An 18,417-nucleotide genomic window follows, 5' to 3' on the forward strand; every position below is an offset into this window, starting at 1 on the left:
ATCTCAACGCTAGCGCACCAAGTACGGTTGTGGAAATTGCTTGCTTGGCCGCGCAGAGCTGGCCGCCTTGGCCCGACAACCCCCAGATCCAATCCTTCCATTAACTACACGGGGCGGATCAATCATTGGAGAGACGCTTCACTTCTTGTCCTTGCAGACAGTTGAATGAAAACCACAGTTGCAGCGGTTGCAGCAGCATTGTCGGCTGGTCCGAACGGGCCCTAGTGTAGGTGCCCAGCCCAAACCGCCAACGCCCGCATTGATGATTGAAACCGGAAGTCCAGCAGATCATCTCGGTCGTTCGATCGACCAGGACAACGCAACACTCTGGAAGGTCTCCAGTGTGGGAGGATTCCAAGAGTGGATCTCATCTCGCTGGCGCGACGCTTCCAGCAAGAGCAAGAACAAGGGTTCGTTCGGTCCTTTGCATCCCGTTGGCGGAGGTTTCGTTGCCAAGCTTTTTCAGCGATCCCAATTTGGGGAAGCCCACCAAGCCAAGCCCGTTCCTGTCAGGTGAACCACGCGATGGAACAGTTGAGCAGTTGTAAAAACAGTTGTGTTGTGTCCATGTCTCGGGGAGGGAAGGCTTTGGATGCCTCTGACAACACAATGTCCATCCATCACACAAAGCATCGTCAGCTAAGGTACTTACCGTCGGGTAATGTCTGGAGATTCTGCGCCTAACCGACGACTCGACCGACAACAATTGTGGGGGTGATGATCTATGGATGGCGTGGGTTCACTGACTCGAGTCACCCGGAACCGTTCGTGTTGCGGGAACCTGCCGCGACCAAGAACGGAAATGGGTAGTAGTAGTATTCTTCAATGATGACATTATTGACAGATGGCGATGATGTTGCTACCTATATTGCTACAGTCCGCCTCGAACTTGGTACTGTGCATGCAAGATTGTGTAGCAGCCATTTGGAACGCCAATGCTTCTTTGAAATTGCGCATCCCTCTCTGCTTGCAGAGCTGATACTCTCCCCCCCAGAGTGCCGCCGTAAGCCCCGAAATGGGACATGTCTCGGAGAGCTGCCCAGGAGAGGACGTCGATGCGATAGGAGCACAGTACCAACCTGCGCCTCATGCTCTCAGGTTATAACGTTGAACTACAAGACAGTGATGAGGCCATGAGCATGTGATGGCGGCAACATGCGTTGTCAGCGGGGGAACCGCGGAATACGGAAGATCGTGTACGTACTCCGCAGCGACCAACTGTCACGGCCGTCATTGCGACAGCCCTCGCCCTCGGAATATCTTTACGGCGCAGTCCATCCGAAAGGATTGTCCAAAGGATCGAATGATGGAAGACGAGAGCTACGGTACGTCAATCCGGTAGAGTATCCTGATCTTTTACTCCTTCGGGATGAAACCTCCTCTGCCACCACAACATCTCCAAACGACGCCGACGTGCCGACTGAGTAGGTCACGGCCATCACGCAGCCGCATCGCCCTTCTACCAACGTCACCATCACCACCCTCCTCCATCACCTCAGGTAGTTCGCTACCTCCCTCAGTCAGCTACCACCCATCAAGACAACAAACACTCCACCACGCCCCTACGCACTCCCTGCGTCTCCTCCCTCAGCATCCTCACATCCACACCCATCCCGCGCATCGCATCCACAAAATCATCCAACGACCCGCCGACGCCAAAGTACAGCCTCTTTGCCGCCACCACGGCGCGCGCCTGCCCTCCGGGTCGATCGCGGCGTTCCCGCTGCAGGATGGCCAACAGCGTCGCGCTGAAGCTGGACAGCGCAAAGGGGGAGTAGATGGTTTCCGATCCGAGGATGAGCGTCGCCGTCGCCGGATCGGACGGATGGGAGGAGGAGGAGGTGGTGGTGGTGGTGGCGGTGGCGTAAAGCAGGTCGACAAACTCAGGCGACCACGCGCCGGAGAGGAAGGAGAGGGTGATTTGCCGCTCGGCGAGGGAGGCTCGGAACGCGGCGAGGAGGTCGGGCGTGAGTTCGAGCTCCTCGCCGTCTGGAGTGAAAGCCTCGGCGACGAGGGGGTTGGTTGGGCGTTGCTGGTGCGCCCAGGCGAGGATGAGGTTCGGGAGGGTGACGAGGGAGAGGACCGACGGGTTGTAATCGGCCAGGACGAGAGTGAGAGGTTGAGCGGGGACGGGACGGTTCAAGGCCCAGGTGAAGAGGGCGAGAGAGGGTAGAGCGGTGCCGCACCCGAGCTGTTGGTTGAGGAGGTGAGTAAGTAGGGAAGTGAAGTGTGGATGTGGTGCTGTGATCGGATGATGATGATGGCGACTCACCTCAACGACGACACACGGCCCCCTCGACAACCAACCCTCCGCCACATTTTCCTGTGCAAGAACCTTGACCAAGTCGACGCTGCTCTCCCAGCTCTTGAAGCCGCCCTCGTAGATGCCCGTCTTAACATCATGCTGGCCGAGGCCGGCCCTGGCTTCGGAGGCGTCAGACGACTCGTTGCCGGCCACGGCCGTGGAAGGGTCGTCGTCCTCGGCCATCAGCTGGACGCGCACGTCCCAGAGCTCGCGGCGGGGCAGTGCGAGCTGGCGCTGCCCGTTGTTGCTGTTGTTGCTGCCATCCTCGAGGTCTACGTTCAGGAGACTGAAGGCGATCTTGGAAGGTAGCCGAGCCAGGAGCTGGTCGAGGTCGTGTGGCAATGGCGGGAGCAGAGGCTTGCCCTGGACGGGGAAGGCTCCGGCGGTTGTTGAGAAGTGGGTTGATGATGAGGCTGGTGTTGAGTTCCCCACCCCGGGATCTGCAGATGGGGGTGAGGCCCGCTGGGGGTCTTCCTCTATATCATCGCCGCTGAAGGAAAAGGAGAAGGTCATCTTTTCGGGGTGCCCCGCGCCGGAGGACGTCGGCTCAGCTGTTCAGGGGATGTTATCTCGGAGTGAGATTTTAGTGATGTCGGCTCGGGTAAGCCAGCCGGCGGCCTGTGTCAATGAATGGCTGCCCTGGCTTTTCCACCACACTGTAACCTGCCGACGTAGTCATCGACACCGTGCTGGCAATTTTGCCCGATTGCTTTTTTATTTTTCTGCCTGGATGCAGAAAGGTGGGGTCCGACAAGAAAGAAGCTCAGGAAGCTCCACTCCGAACTGTCCGGGCCCGGCTCCGGGCGGGGCACGCACCTACTGTGTTAGTACCTAGCTCCAGGGCAGCTCCAAGCTCCAGTCCCGCAGATCCCGGTCAGGGCCCAATTCAGAAGCCCCATTCGCTGCCAAAGTTCCCGAAATCCTGCTGCTACTACTGTGGATGTATGTACATACATCCATCGCACGACGCATGGTTGGACCAGATACGATCCCGTCAAAAAGCACGGCGACATCCCGACGTGCAGAACAAGACTTGCAGCACGTGGCGTGGTACGTATGTATGTACATGCCGGACACGCATGAAACAACCCGGAAGCGTGCCTTGCTCCGCCGATCGCAGCATGTCCATTCATCGGGCTGCGGTTTCGTATCGAGACACCTACCACCCCAGGCTGCCGGGTGCGGCGATGGTAGTAAGTAGGTATCCAATGGGTTGGGCCATGGGGCTAGATTGCTTGGGGTTGTGATGGATTCGAGGCCACCTACCAGGTACCTTAGGTATGTTGCCACGCGTGGAGGACGGAGAGGAGGGAGGGAGGGATTGTTGCGCGCGTCCGCGGATTCGGCATCGTCTTGATTGCATTCCCGTCTCCGGCTGGCCACGCCGTAAACGGACCAACCTCAGCCCGGTCCATCTTCCAGCACCCCGTCCTGCGTCTCCAACGTAGTATTTCCGGGGAAGGATGGCGGTCCAAACTCCCTGCTTCACCGCATCCGGTGAGGGGCATCGGAGTTTATACAGAGGGTACAGTACATGGAGGCGGCGCCTCCCGAGATATAGAGAGGGTGAAAGGATGAGAGAAGGTTAACATTGGTCGACTTCCTTCGGGAGAGCACATGCCGTCTGTTTTGCTTTTGGGATTTGCCGTCCAAGGTCTCATGTATCTTGTGAGCCTCGTCACATAAGGGCCAGCGGAAGCCATAAATCCAACCTTCAAGCCATCTTCCAACGACAGACGTTCCTTCACCTCGACCATCCCATCTCTCTACCAACTCCCGTCACCACCGAGAGATCCTCCCTGCATCCCACCCATCCTCTATTCACCATGACGTCCCAAACCAACGGCATCTCTGCCCAGCCGAACGGCTCCCATTGCCAGTTAAACGGGACCCATTCCCAGCTAAACGGCATCCATTCCAAGCTCAACGGCACTCACGCCCCCCAGCCCAATGGCACACATTCCCAAGTCAACGGGCATTCCCAACCCAACGGCGTCCATTCCCAACCATCCAACGGCACCCACCCTCAGAGCAGCAGCAGCAGCAGCAGCTACACCATCCTCGAACGCCCGCTGGGCACCCCGCGCCAGATCCGCGTCATCGTCATCGGCGCCGGCGCCAGCGGCATCAACTTCCTGCGCGCCCTCCGCCTCGGCCTGCCGCCCAACTCTTACTCCACTGTCGTCTACGAAAAGAACCACGACGTCGGCGGCACCTGGCTCGAAAACGCCTACCCGGGCTGCCGGTGCGACATCCCGAGCCACAGCTACCAGTTCTCGTGGCGGCGCAAGAAAGATTGGTCCAACTTCTTTGCGGCGGCCGAGGAGATCGAGGAGTATCTGCGCGAAGCGGCGGACGAGGTGGATCCGAAGAGGGAGGTGATTCGGACGGGCCATGAGGTTGTTGGGGCGTGGTGGGAGGAGGAGAAGGGGAAGTGGAGGGTGAGGGTGAAAGTGCTGGAGACGGGGGAGGAGGTGGAGGATGAGGCGGAGTTTGTGGTGGATGGGACGGGGATTTTGAAGTACGTTTTTTTTCTTTTTCATGACAGGGTCACACGACAGGTGATTAGTATGCTGACGGTGAACAAACAGCAACTGGAAATGGCCCGACGTCCCGGGTCGCGAGGACTACGAGGGCACGCTGATCCACACGGCGCGCTGGCCCAAGGACTTCGACCACACCGACAAGACGGTCATAGTCATCGGCAACGGCGCGAGCGGCGTCCAGGTGCTCCCCGAGCTGCAGCGCGGCGCGAAGAAGCTGTACCACGTCATCCGCTCGCCCACGTGGATCGTCCCGCCGAGGATACAGGCCTGGAAGATCATGGGCCAGGCCGGCGAGATCCTCAGCAAGATCCAGCTCGACGAGCACGAGAACTTTTCGCAGGAGACCATCGATAAGTTCAAGTCCGACCCGGAGTTTTATCGGGAGTTTGTCAAGAAGGTCGAGGTCGAGGTGAACAACACCTTCCCAGTGGTACGTCTACCGAGTCTTCCCTAGTCTTCCTTCTCCCCTTTGTCATGCTGACACCCCCCTCCCAGGTCCTCCTCAACAGCCCCATCCAAGCCTTTGCCCGCGCCAAAGTGACCGAATACATGCGCGCCGCTCTCGGCGGCAACCAGAGCCTCTGCGACATGCTGATCCCCGACTTTCCTTTGGGTTTTCGGCGGATGACGCCGGCGCACGCGTACCTGCGCGCGCTGACGCAGGACAACGTCGAGGTGCGGCGGTCCGAGATCCGGCGGTTCGTGCGGGACGGCGTCGAGCTGGCGCCATCGGGCGAGGTGATTAAGGCGGACGCTATCGTTTGCGCGACCGGGTTCGACACGTCGTTTTGCCCGCGGTTCCCTGTGGTTGGGAGGGACGGGGTGAATCTGCAGCAGAGGTGGAGGGAGGAGATGCCCAGGGCGTATATGTCGGTTGCGGTGGACGGGGTGCCGAATTACTTCAGTACGTTTTCCTCCGTGTCTCTGTCCCCTTCTGTCCCCTACTTAGATACCTACCTGTGCCTGTGGCTAATACTTCCCTTTTTTCTATTCACAGTGTTCTTCGGCCCCAGCGCCCCCGCCGGACACGGCAGCATCTTCACCCTGACCGAGCACATTGCGCGGTACATCGTGACTGCCATCCGCAAGTGCCAAACCGAAGGCATCCGCGCGCTGGCTCCCTCGCGGCGCGCCGTCGCCGACTACGCCGAGCACATCGAGACCTTCATGCCGCGCACCGCCTGGGCCGCGCCGGGCGGCCGCTCGTGGTTCAAGAACAGCACCGCCGACGGGCCCGTCACGGCACTCCATCCGGGCAGCAGGATTCATTTCTTCCATATGTTGGAGGCGTTCCGGGGCGAGGACTGGGAGTATGTCTACGAGGGCACGAACGGGAATAGGTTTGCGTATTTGGGGAATGGGTTTTCGACCAAGGAGTTGCAGCCCGGGGTGGATTCGACGTGGTATTTGGATGAGGCGGGGTGGTGAAGGGTAGGGTTTGAGTACCTACAAACGGGGGATATGGTGGTGGGAAAGGAGGTTGGTTTGTTGGGAATTTTGGTGTTGCTGGTCCTCTATGGCTCGGAGACTTAATCTCCATAAGCCAGTTTTAATCAATTTTTTGCTGTTTTAGTATGGGTTATCTTATAATTTGTTTCGGAGGATGTGCTGTTGGTTGTTCAGTTTGAGTTCTCCTGCTTAGACACTCAGGGGGAAGTAGCACATGGATGGATGCAAGACGGCATCTAGGCATGAATGGAACCCACCGCTCCACTGGCCCTTCTTCGGGCGTTTGTGGTGCTGTCACTGGGTGCCTCGAAATCTGCAGGTATGCGGCCCCAACCAACGACAGCTTTCCCCGAGGACCAACAGGCCGGACGCATGAATCCTTGGTTTCACAGGCGGCGCGAATGCATCGATACTTGGTTTTCTTTAAGCATGTTGGTTGCGACGAGAGGTAAGTGTTTGATGATCGGGCCCCGAGCTCCAGCTGAACCTAGTCTCGTCATAGCACTCACCTCCATCACAACCCATCTTCAGCCACTAAAACATAGTTTTCTTGACAGCCCATCAGCTGCAGGAGGTAAGGCCTGTGGCGTCAGATCTCAACGGCCCGAACCCGAAGTATCGGGGCTGCAACCCCACAAACCCATGCCTGCCTCAGGGGCGTTGGCGCTTATGGACACCCGTCATTGGAGGGTTACAGCCGGACGAGGCTGGGGCCATCGAAGTCAAGGAAAATAAAGCTGTTGGTTTTGCCAGTCCGCCTGGACATGGCTTCTTTCACATGATGAAAGTTCAAACAAACCCCATTGAGTTGTTGAGAAGTCCGGGCAGGCAGGTTGTCCGGGCTGCCTCAACCTCGGAGCAGAGTTGACCATGTCGAGGGACGAGTTGGACCAAGATGAAGCTGTCAACCTTCTCTCTCTGGGTGAGACTCTCAGCTTCTTCGGATACCTTTCCATATCCCACACTAACTTGACGTAGATGGCGGCGGCGTCCGGGGAGTCTCCTCACTCGTTATCCTTGATCGGATCATGAATCGGATCAAGGACAAGTACCAGCTCAAAGAAGCCCCCAAACCCTGCGATATCTTCCACATTATTGCGGGAACTAGCACTGGAGGGTAAGGCCAGATCCAAGACCATGACAGGGGAAATTGGCAACTGACCCATTCAGTCTCATTGCCATCATGTTGGGGAGGCTGCGCATGTCAACCGCCGATGCCATCAAGGAGTATGACAACTGCGCCGCCAGGATTTTCTCAGCAAAGAACAGGAAGATATGGAGAGGCAGCCTTTCCGACAAGTTCCGAGCTACCGCCCTGGAAGAAGTCGTCCGGGATATTGTGACTCGACGCGGCATGGGCCAGAAAATGTACGATGAAACGAGGCCTGAGAAGGGCAAAGCCTTCGTCTGCACTATGCCCTGCGACAACATCAACCCAGAACCCGTCCTCATCCGCACTTATAAAACCCCCGACAACCCCAACGCTTGGGACGATAGTGTGACCATCTGGGAGGCCGCGCGAGCCACGACGGCTGCTTCGACCTTCTTCAAGCCGCAGAGGCTTGGGACCGGCTTGGACGCGCATGAGTTCATTGACGCAGCCATTGGGGTGAATAACCCGGTTGACCAGCTACTTCGTGAAGCCGTCCTTGAACTCGGCTCAGGGAGGCGGCTTGGCTGTGTTGTTAGCATCGGCACTGGCACCCGCCATACCGACATGACAGTCGACACTCATGGGATCCGGGCCCCGAAATTCATCGGCAAGGTCGTCGGCGCTTTGAAGAACACGGCCACAGACAGTGAAAGGCCCCATCAGCTACTCCAGACCCAGTTCAAAGAGTTCCCCAACGCCTATTTCAGGTTCAACGTCCCCGAGGCTGCGGAGAAGGTCAAGCTGCACCATTACAAGCGAATTGAAGACCTCAAGCGCATGACAAATCTGTACCTTGATGAGGAAGACGTCTCCGCCAAAATTGACCAGCTCGCAGAGGGCTTGCAAAACGACTCATTTGATCATGGAGCCACTCTGGGCCATGTTGGTAAGAATGAACGCTGAACAAGTCAATTTTTGTCTAGACTTTGACTCCGAAATGCTGACAGAGTGACCCAGCCATGCTCGACAGAGAACAGGTGGTTCTTGCGAACGTTAAAATTAGGCAGATGGGCTCCCCATGTCCCTATTTCACAGGCAGAGAGGACATATTGAAGCGTCTCGATGAAGTCTTCGCACCCCGAGACACCGAGAGATCCCGGCGCGAGTTTCTACTCTTTGGCTTGCCTGGCATCGGGAAGAGCGAGATTGCCACCAAGTTCGCAACAAGGAGAGAAGCCTGGTAAGTGTTCTCCACAATGTTTGACCGGAAAACATCCCCTGACATCGGCAGGTTCAAATACCTCTTCTGGATCGACGGCACCAACCAGGTGACTATCGATCAGAGTTACGCTCTCATCGCAAGGAATGAGGGCCTAGGAGAGGGCACCACGAAGGCCATGAAACAGCTAGCTTTGGACTGGATGGCCCGACTGACAGACGAATGGCTTATGATCTTCGACAACTACAGCCTTGAGAACAGATCATCAGAGTTGCCCGGAAGAGGGAAAGGGAATATCATCTACACATCCCAGCAAAGCTCGCTCGTCAACGCTCTCGGTGCCGAGAACGTCTTCCAGGTGCCTCCTCTCCCCGAATCCGAGGCACTTCTCCTCCTCCTCAGAGTTTCAGGACTGAAGAGGGACAACCTTGAAAAGGAACAACTTGACGCAGCTCAGGGCATCGTGAAAGAGCTCGGCTGTTCCCCTCAGGCCGTCGAGAAGACCGGCGCCTACCTTCGCGATGGGTATTCCACGCTCGAGCGATGCCTCGAGAGGATCCAGGCTGAAAAGGTTCGCCTCACCACCGACCCTGATTTCTCGTTCGAGGATGTTGAGATCTTGGCAGTCTACGCAGCATTAGAGCTCTGCGGCGAGGCCATCATGCGCATACAACGGCGTCGAGGAAGGGGTGGCCACGGACGCGTCGCGTTGGTGGCTCTCAAGATCTTGAGGCTGCTGAGCTTCTACCACCCCCAGAACATACCCATCATGATGCTCGAACGCGCGGCCCGTGAGCGTCGTGCCTCTGACGCCGACGTCGTCTATCCGCTGGTGGGAATCGACCGGGATCTCGAAGGACTGGTTACCACCGACGAGGAGGGAGAATGGTCCAATGGCAACTTCTACGCCGGGCTGAAGCTTTTGTGGCGCTTCTCCCTGGTCACTGTTCGGCCGCAGACCATGACAGTGTCAATGCACGGGCTGGTTCAACGATGGGCCCAGTTCAAGATACCCAAAGAAGAGAGATCAAAGTGGCGGCTTGCAGCGAGGATCCTGCTCAGCGAATCCATGATCCCAGGCATGAGGCTGAACGATAAGCAGTTTGCAAGGGAGCAGCGCGCCCATGTGGACTCCTGCTTTGGTCCTGACATGCTGTGTCAGCCTATCGACCACCAAGAATATGAAGCACGATTACACCACAAACTTGGATGGTACTACACAATCGTAAAGCAGTTTGACTTGGCTCAGGCAGAGTTGGAAGAGGCCTTCCGCATCTTTGAGATGCTTGGGGACAAGTATTTCTGGGGCGCTCTTGAGCCACTCTTGTGTCTGGCGCAGATGTTTCATGAAACGGGCCGCTGGGATGACGCTGAGAAGACATACTGGGACATGATCCATCGGCTAGAGAAGCGCATCGAGAACCTAGAAGCTTCGCTCGGGTCGCCAGAGGATAATCAGACCGGCGCTGAAGCAGCGGAAGGCGACCAGGACGGCCACTCACAACAGCAGAGACGAGATACAACACTGGGCCGTTTACCGGAAACTCTCAAACGGTGGATCACCCTGAACCACCTGAAGCATCACTCGCGGCGCATATCCCCGCGGAGTCTCACACATGACAACAAGCTCAAGAAGCGAAACGGGGTAAACCCCTTGACCAACATTTCTGGCCTAGCTGAGGACGAGACACCACACCAACTCGACACCATCGACACTCTCTACAACATCCTCCACGGCATATGCGCAGAGCTCGCATATGTGCTCCTGGATCAGGGGAAACCAAAGAACGGCAAACGGATGCTCCTGACGATGGTGGAACGGCTCGGGCCGTATCTCGACGAACACAATCCCGAGCTGCTGAAGCACAAGTACCACGCCCAGCGGCTCACCGACCCCAAGAACACGGCGTGGTGGAAGCAGCAGATTGACTACGCCCTGTCGCTCACGGGGGAGGCGCGTAAAACCTTCTTCAACCACGACTGCTTCTACGCCCTCATGCTGGGCTACTCCTTCTCCTTCCTCGCCAACGAGCAGTGGACCGACGCCCTCGTCAACATCCTCGAGACCAAGCTGGCCGTGTTCAAAACATACGGTCCGTCCGACCGGCGCATGCTCGAGCTGACCCGGCTCCACGTCAAAGCCAAGATCGGCCTGGGCGACTACGACGACGCCATCCGCCTCGCGCGCGAGTGTGTTGACCGCGCCGAGGCTACGTATGGCCGAGCCCACAAGGAAACCGTCCTCGCTCTGGAGGCGCTCGTGGAGGCTGTTGCGTACCAGAACCTCGACTTTGACGACCAGTGCCGGGATCTGATGCAGGACGCTTTGCGACGCGCCGAACAGGCGTTTGGAGAAACCCATCCGACGACGAAGCGGATCGCGCGCGTGGTTAATCTTTACAACAGCCGTAATCACGAAAACACCACCGCTACCGCCACGACGGACATGAACGCAGACCAGCCCTCCGAATCCCCCACCAAAGCGTTCGTAACCCTGGCCCTCTCCACAGAAACATCCGCAACAAAGCGTCTCGAGGCTCTCGCCGATATCCACAACTCCGCCAAGACCCCGGAGGAACTCCTTGCACGACTGCGCGAGACACTGGGACCGAAAAACACTGTAGTGCGAGAACTGGAGGCGAACATTGCCAAGCGAGATGCGGGAGTGGCGCAGCTTCTCTTGTCTGTGGTGTTTGAATCTAGCACGATGAAGCAGGAAGGGGACATGATGAACGAGGCGGCAGATGAGGAGAAGGGTCAGGGTCAAGATCAGGGTAAGGGTAAGGGTAGGGAGGTGGTACCAGCGCCAACGACGCCGCCATCAAGCATCATCAGCGCAGCATGGGAAGGGTTAGAGAGGAAGATCGAGATGGCTGTGGAGAGGCTTGGGCCTGAAAGCCTCGTCAGCGTAGGCCTGAAGGGTTTGGTGGCTGAGGGGGCACCGAAGCATGCGCTTGAGTTCCTGAAGCGGGTGAAGGGGGTGTTTGGTGCTGAGAGCACCATTGCGATGGGGGTTGAGGAAGGGTTGAAGCAGATGCCGACTGGAAGCTTGGCGGTGATGGAACAGCCCTCCTCTGATGGGAGTCATAGGGCTTCTGGCGAGGGTGAAGTGGTAGCGGAGGGTAGTAAAACACAGCAGGTGATGTCAGGGGGTTTGAATCCAGATGAAGTTGGGAGTAACGAGCGAGAAAACTGGCAAGCGCCAAAATGATGGGAGAGGTAGCTGGATATGAGGACAATGGGGCGAGGAGAAGGGAACCTAAACAGGATAATTATGAGCCACGACATATAACGAATATGATACACGGGTATCCATAGAGGTACAATGAGATTGGGAACTTTTGGATTTTGGCCTAAATAATTTATCATGACTCCTGACCCTCCTCTGTCCCTAACTTTTGTATCTCCTTGTACAGCTCGTACAACTGTCCGATTTGCTCATCTATGAATCTCAATCAGCACTCCAATCCAAGATGCACATGAGCGAGCGAAGATTTGAAATAATGAGAACAGCAGGAAGATGGACCGAAGTACAGTGACATACCACTCATCTTTTCCAGCTTTTGCGGATCAAGTTTCTCCCCGCGCCACGAGTCACCCTCAATCTTCTGGGCATAAAGCTGCCACTCCGTGAGGAACCCGATCTTCCCGAGTGTGTTGTTGTTAGTGACCGTTCGAAATCTCTCCAGTTGCTGGACCCTTGTCTTGTTCCGCGCTCCCTAGACCCTGAGACCACCCTCTCAATCACCTCCCACTCCCTTAACGTCGTGGCTGAAAAGCAATGACAGAACAAACTCACCAAATGCACCGGATTCTCCACGTTCCTATGTGCCCTGAACTCGCTTTTGACATACTCGTCCCCCACCACCCGCAGCTCTGGCGGAAGGTGTTTCCTATGCGCTCTGAGAAGGCGGCGGTAGAGATATATCGGCGGGAGGAGTGCCGTTGGCCCAGGGGCGTTGAGACCCTTGGCTGTGTTCATGGATTGGGCAAGGAGACGGAGGGCTGGCCGCATGGTTTGTTGGTGTTTTCTCTTTTCCGTCTTCTAATATGTCGTAGTATTTCTTTTCTAGGGAAGAGATGGTTTTCGTCTTAATGATCAAATCCAATGCGAGAGGCACATGAAAGTGCTATGATGTCGGGCCGAGCCGCAAGAGAGTCGCAGTGACCCCACACAGTAAATCAACATGTATGAGCACCGTTCTGTCAAGCGACACCCTCAACACCAGGACTGCCATGGAAAGAGATCGTGGAACTGACAAAACCTGACAGGAGGCGTGTTAAATGATATCCAACACGGAGACACAGAAAAAGATAAAATGGCATGATTATGATGTGCTGAATGCACTGAATTACGTATTGTGGATGTGGAAGCAAACCATGTCCTGTAACTCTTCACCACAACCCCGTGACATTCCTCCAACGAAACTCCAACTACGCCATCTCCTCCAATGCCTCTGCTATCCAATCCGCCTGAATAGCGCTGACCTTCTTCGCGTAGTTCTTCTGCGTAAAGACATACTCCAGGTACATGATCGCCTCCTTTTTCCTCCCATGAAGCACGCTTGCCGGGTGAATCGCCACGACGTGCTTGCCGTACGAGGTGACGTAGCTGTTGTCCGGCGCCAGAATGGCCGTCTTCAATGCAAAGCCCTTAAGGAAGCACTTCAGGATGGCTTCCGCTTGCTTCGGCGACACGGGCGTGAAAGGCTGAGGGTCCGGCGGGGGCTGTTCCATCATACCCTGCTTCACGCAAAGGCTGCGAAGCTGTTTCCTGATGTTCAACGCCTGCTTCATGTTGCGAACGTGGATCTTGCGGTCCTTGCACCACTTAACGCGATCAGAGTTCTCGGCCGTGTAGAGCTGCATGGTCGTGAGGTAGGTCATCAGATCGCCTTCGCGGCGGAGAAGCTCATTCCGGTATTCTTGGACTTCTTCCCTTTCCTCCTCACTCCTGAGTTGCAGAAAAATATCCTCGCCAGCTGTGATGCAGGAAATGATATCGATCACCTCGAGCAAACAATCGTATTTCGGATCCGATGCGGCGATGAGAACCCTAGCGAGAGGCGGGTTCAGGGGAAACTGGACCATGCGGCGACCAGTCTCAGTGATGGTCCCATCTCTGGAAATCGCGCCCAGTACATTGAGTTGTAAGAGGGCCTTCTCAACCGCCTCAGCATCTGGTGGATCCATGAGAGGGAAGTTTAGCACATCGTGGATGCCCCTGGCTTTCATGGTCAAGACTGCATTAACGAGATCCGTCCGCAGGATCTCTGGAAGATCTGCCTGCTTTAGGGTCTCGTACGTCTCCTTGGTGTAAAGTCGGTAGCATTTTCCAGGCCCCTCACGACCTGCACGACCAGCTCGTTGGATGGCGGATGATTTCGAAATCGGTTTGGCCAGCAATGACTCCATTCCGAGGCGCACGCGGAACTGCTTCACCTTGGCCTTGCCGCAGTCGATGACGTACCGGACTCCCGGAACTGTGACTGACGTCTCCGCAATATTGGTGGCCAAGACAACTTTGCGCGTAAAACCGCCCTTAATCGGTTGGAAGGCTTCATGCTGGGCCTCCATCGAGAGCTGGCCAAAGAGGGGGAAGACTTTGACTTTCGGCAGACTCGGGTCGAGTGATTCAGCGTACTCTTCGACAAGTTTCTGAGCAGCTTCAATCTCTTCTTGACCCGAGAGAAAGGCGAGAATGTCTCTCCTCCCGTGTTTGTCCGAGAGCGGCTCTTTGGTGTGGATTTTGAAGATGGTCTTCAGGAGCTCTTGCTGGATATCTGGAACGGGCTGAGGCGTGTAGATGATTTCGACTGGGAACTGGCGTCCCTCAATTTGCAAATAGTCCATTGACGGGCTCTGCACTTGCTTCGAGCTGGAGCCGTCGGTGGAGTCACCGTCAGGTTGGACATCGGAGAAAAATCGTTGGATGCTTTCGACGTTGGCTGTGGCGCTCATGATGATAACTTTGAGGGGCACCCCTCCTCGGCCAGCCTTATCCCCGGTGATGATTTGCTTGAGGAACCCCGCCAGCAAGTCGACGTCAACGCTCCTTTCGTGGATTTCATCGACGACAATCGCGCTGTACTGCCGCAAGTGGGGATCGCGAAGGAGTTCCTGAAGCAACATGCCCTCCGTCATGTACTTGATCCTGGTGCCGTGAGGTACTCGGTGATCGAAACGGACTGAGTAGCCGACAAGCCCCTTCGCAGATGGCCCCTTGTCGCCTCCTCCTCGTCTGTCGCCGTTGAGTGGTGTGCCAACTTCTTTGGAGACGCGATGTGCTAGTGTCGTGGCAGCAACGCGTCTTGGCTGGGTGATGGCAATCATTCCTCCAACGCCGACCTCCTCCGTGCGATCTCCATTTTTCACCTTGACGATCCGTCGTTGACACCACTTCTCCTTGTAGAGGAACTGTGGGACCTGCGTACTCTTGCCAGAGCCAGTCTCACCGACAAGAAGGAGGACGTCTTTCTCTCGTAAAATCCGGCGGATGTCTTCCTGGCGACTCCATAAGGGCAGGGCTTGACGAGCAGCGAAGTATTGAGGGTCGCCTGTCGGACGGAATGTTGGTGAAGGCTTCGACGGTGCATCTGCCTTGTGAGAGTCCGCTATTGTTGACGCTGGACCAGCTTGATCCTTCTGGGTTTCTTGTACCGTGGGATCAAGCTTTGGCTTTTTGGCTAAATACCCCTCAAGGGAAATGACCTTGTCACCAATTCTGATGACATTTTCGTTGTTGCCTTGTTTCCTCTTTTTGCCCATCTTGAAGTTATCGAGAGAAGGGTGAAAATGGATGATGAATTTTTTCTATGTCGATGGATGAAACCAGGAACGAGGCAGCGCCAAGACTTCTAGAACCGATCAATTCTTGGGGACGCAACGCACTGTGGGGATAACCTGGAACGGCTCCCAGCGCGCCTCGGGGCTGACTGGTGGAACACTGAGAGACATGACAACGGAGACCATGTACTCAGTATACTATGTCCTGCAAAGTACACAGCATCCATGGCAAATCCAGAAGGGCAGATTGATTCATTCTCAGCGAGGCGGATATTAGCTTCATGAAACAATTGTCCTCAGAGGAGGCCAGAATTAACATTAAACACCAGACAACACAGTCTCAAATCTGGACGTGAGGATAGCAAATATAATGACTTCAATCGAAGCGGAAGCAAGACATGCTTCCCAAACGCTTGCATAACAGAACACTGTGGACAACCGGTATCCCAAGTCTACGTAAAGGCGACTTTGGATATGACCAACAAACCTCCCATAAAAGTCATCTATTATTAAGTCCCAACTCCAACTCCAACTAACGCTTGATGCCCAGATCTCAACAAGCTCAGCGCTTGTTGTACTTGGTGTCAAGACGGAGCCTATTCTTCTGAACCACATCGTCGGCGGCTTCAACCTGTTTTTGGTCAGGATCCTTTCTGTCGAGAAAATCCTACAGGACTCTAGAGCGAAGCTTACCTTAGTGCCCATGCGATCAATCTGCTTGATCTGCTGGTTGATGATGAACGACTGGAAGGCAGCGTTTTGGACCAGCTGTGAAGACTGCTCCTCAAGGCCCTGAACAATCCGATCATACTCCTCATTGTTCGCCCGCTGCTCGCCCGTGTCGTCCTCAAACTCAAACTTGGAGAAGTCGGTCTTTGCCCTGGCCCCGAGAACCTTGGGCTTCTGGGGCAGGTAGTTCTGTTTCTCTTCCTGCCAGCGCTGCTCCAGGTTGTGCTCCTCAATCCTCGTTTGCGCTGACAGCTTCTGGTGCTGCCGCTCGATGGTCTGCTTCTTCTCAGCGCGCAGCATGACTTTGGCCTTGCTATTTGCGACGAGGTTGAACATAGACTTGTTGGCTGCATCCAAATCATCCAGGTTCACTCCACCAACGTCCGCCTGAGCCTCTGTAATAAATTGGTCAGCATTCCTTGTCATGTCTGAAGCTTGAGAAGGAGTTGGTGCATACTCGTCTTCTCCATGTTGAGCTCTGCCCTATTCAGAGCCTCCGTGTTCTGGAGGAGCTGTTCGTTCATGAGCCTCATCCGCTCATTGGCCTCCACCATACGCTGATAGTTACGTCGCCCAACATCATTCGTCGCTTTTTGCTCTTCCAAAATCTGTCTCTTGTAGTCGGAGACCTCGGCCTCTTCCCTCTCTTCCTCGGTCATCTGTGAAAAGTCACGGCCATACTGTCCCTGAGGGCCGGCTCCCGAGCCCGGACCAGCGGGCTGCCTAGCCGAAGGGGGCTTGTAACCGTCGAACAGAGCTCCTCGTGACGAGTCCAGGTTCCCATAACCACCCCCAGACGGGCGCGCGGGAGGTGCGCCGTACCTGGAGGAATCTGGTGTGTCGAACCTGTTGTTGCCAAAGCCATCGGCGGCGCCGTACTTCTCTTTCGGAAACCCGGTCCCCGTCGCAGGGCCCGATCCACCATAAGCAGAGTATGCGGGAGGCTGATCGCCGCCGGACGGGCTCGGTCGGCCGGGCAGGCCAGCGCGGGGACCAGACGGAAGACCGGAAGGTTGAGAAGCGAAGCGGTTCTGATTGTACTGGTTGTTGTTGTATTGCATGTATGGATCGGGCTGAGGAGTCGATTGCTGGCCGGCCGGCGGCTGCTGGGCGTAAGGGTTCTCGGGCGCAGCCCGACCCTGCTTGTCGTCGGACTTTCCTTTGAAAAGGCTACTGAGTTTCCCCATCCTGGACTTCTTTCGCGGACTCTGTACAATGACGAGACAAGATATTAGAACAAGACAAAACAAAAGCTGGAATGCGTCGGGGCTAGAAGAAAGAGAAAAAAAAGGTCGGGTAGCTATTCAGGGGCTGAAGTGTCTGATGTGAACTCAGGTTGGAGATGACGGGGGCGGGGCTCGGGTGGATCTTCTGGGCGCCAACGGCGCAGCGTCGAGACGAGCCTTGTGTCGTAGGCCAGTTCCAGATGCGAACCGTCGGTCGACAGAAACACGTTCCACCACTCCTTCGCAATGCTGACGAATTTTGAGCGGCGCTTGCTTGGACCAGCCTTGCTGCTCAGCCACGAGCCACAGTCGCCGCAGCGGCAGCAGCGTGCCGCTCACTGCCTGCATGAGCGCGAACGTATGTCCGGTGGCGGGTCCGGGACAGCATCGCCGTCATCTGGTTACATTTGACGATCACTTCCAGTGCCTGCACTTCAATGAAGTTCTTACCTTGGCCGTTTCTCCTTCTTCCACATCTCCGGTCTCCGGAGATTTCCTGGGGAACAACCATCGTATCCATCTTGGCCTTCTTCGTGTCCGCTTCTTCTTCTGTTCTTCATGTTGTTCCCCGTCGCCCTCCTGTAACTCCTGTAATGGCGCATGCCGCAACTCGCTGTACCCGTCCGACTGGTTCGCTTGATCGGCCTCGGGCTGGGATCTGGGCTGCTCCGGGGTCTCGATTGGGGCCGGGTGTGGGGATCGGCTCGCCGGCGCATTCACCGCCATGTCCTCCATCCTTTCGCCTCTGGCCCGGCGACGCGAGCGCAGCCGCAAAGCGTGTTGTGGGTGATGCGGTAATGCGCATGCGAGGGAATAATGATCTGGCCGAGTCTGATTGCCTGATCTTTCTTTTCCTCGACAATGCGAAGGAAAGTCGACAATCGGTTGCCTTGTGTTCTTTCTTGCAACGGAAGGACTGGGAATGAGTTGCAGTTAGGGAGTGACTCATTCATCCACTGAAAAGTGCGGGTTTCAAAATGTACCCCTCTATCTCAGTGTCGGCGGGTCTTGTCGTCCCGTCCAGGCAATCAGGAGACCTCCCGCCGAATGCGTCAGAGGCCGGC

The 18,417-nt window shown here is 56.1% G+C and overlaps 7 protein-coding genes across 7 annotated transcripts; 3 read left to right on the forward strand and 4 right to left on the reverse strand.

The window, feature by feature from the left end:
* Positions 1 to 1,015: 1,015 nt before the first annotated feature.
* VTJ04DRAFT_3297 (uncharacterized protein) lies at positions 1,016 to 1,342 on the forward strand (the record flags this gene model as incomplete). Its single annotated transcript, XM_069361181.1, has 2 exons — positions 1,016 to 1,098; positions 1,168 to 1,342. The coding sequence occupies 2 exons, from the start codon at positions 1,016 to 1,018 to the stop codon at positions 1,340 to 1,342; spliced, it is 258 nt and encodes an 85-aa protein (XP_069221818.1).
* A 192-nt stretch (positions 1,343 to 1,534) lies between these two features.
* On the reverse strand, positions 1,535 to 2,818 carry VTJ04DRAFT_3298 (uncharacterized protein; the record flags this gene model as incomplete). Its single annotated transcript, XM_069361182.1, has 2 exons — positions 1,535 to 2,191; positions 2,273 to 2,818. The coding sequence occupies 2 exons, from the start codon at positions 2,816 to 2,818 to the stop codon at positions 1,535 to 1,537; spliced, it is 1,203 nt and encodes a 400-aa protein (XP_069221819.1).
* Positions 2,819 to 4,131: 1,313 nt separating this feature from the next.
* On the forward strand, positions 4,132 to 6,279 carry VTJ04DRAFT_3299 (uncharacterized protein; the record flags this gene model as incomplete). The annotated part of the gene is made up of 4 exons (XM_069361183.1): positions 4,132 to 4,826; positions 4,897 to 5,281; positions 5,347 to 5,755; positions 5,849 to 6,279. 4 exons carry the CDS (start codon positions 4,132 to 4,134, stop codon positions 6,277 to 6,279), a joined length of 1,920 nt encoding a protein of 639 aa, XP_069221820.1.
* Positions 6,280 to 7,170: 891 nt separating this feature from the next.
* VTJ04DRAFT_3300 (uncharacterized protein) lies at positions 7,171 to 11,823 on the forward strand (the record flags this gene model as incomplete). The annotated part of the gene is made up of 5 exons (XM_069361186.1): positions 7,171 to 7,222; positions 7,279 to 7,417; positions 7,471 to 8,339; positions 8,411 to 8,633; positions 8,685 to 11,823. The coding sequence occupies 5 exons, from the start codon at positions 7,171 to 7,173 to the stop codon at positions 11,821 to 11,823; spliced, it is 4,422 nt and encodes a 1,473-aa protein (XP_069221821.1).
* Positions 11,824 to 11,977: 154 nt separating this feature from the next.
* On the reverse strand, positions 11,978 to 12,627 carry VTJ04DRAFT_3301 (uncharacterized protein; the record flags this gene model as incomplete). The annotated part of the gene is made up of 3 exons (XM_069361187.1): positions 11,978 to 12,054; positions 12,157 to 12,256; positions 12,412 to 12,627. The coding sequence occupies 3 exons, from the start codon at positions 12,625 to 12,627 to the stop codon at positions 11,978 to 11,980; spliced, it is 393 nt and encodes a 130-aa protein (XP_069221822.1).
* Positions 12,628 to 13,046: 419 nt separating this feature from the next.
* On the reverse strand, positions 13,047 to 15,380 carry VTJ04DRAFT_3302 (uncharacterized protein; the record flags this gene model as incomplete). Its single annotated transcript, XM_069361188.1, has 1 exon — positions 13,047 to 15,380. One exon carries the CDS (start codon positions 15,378 to 15,380, stop codon positions 13,047 to 13,049), a length of 2,334 nt encoding a protein of 777 aa, XP_069221823.1.
* Positions 15,381 to 15,960: 580 nt separating this feature from the next.
* VTJ04DRAFT_3303 (uncharacterized protein) lies at positions 15,961 to 17,314 on the reverse strand (the record flags this gene model as incomplete). Its single annotated transcript, XM_069361189.1, has 3 exons — positions 15,961 to 16,029; positions 16,092 to 16,522; positions 16,585 to 17,314. 3 exons carry the CDS (start codon positions 17,312 to 17,314, stop codon positions 15,961 to 15,963), a joined length of 1,230 nt encoding a protein of 409 aa, XP_069221824.1.
* Positions 17,315 to 18,417: the final 1,103 nt, after the last annotated feature.

This window comes from Mycothermus thermophilus (assembly GCF_041956435.1).
Source record: "Mycothermus thermophilus strain CBS 625.91 unplaced genomic scaffold VTJ04scaffold_2, whole genome shotgun sequence".
Taxonomy (NCBI): Eukaryota; Fungi; Ascomycota; class Sordariomycetes; order Sordariales; family Chaetomiaceae; genus Mycothermus; species Mycothermus thermophilus.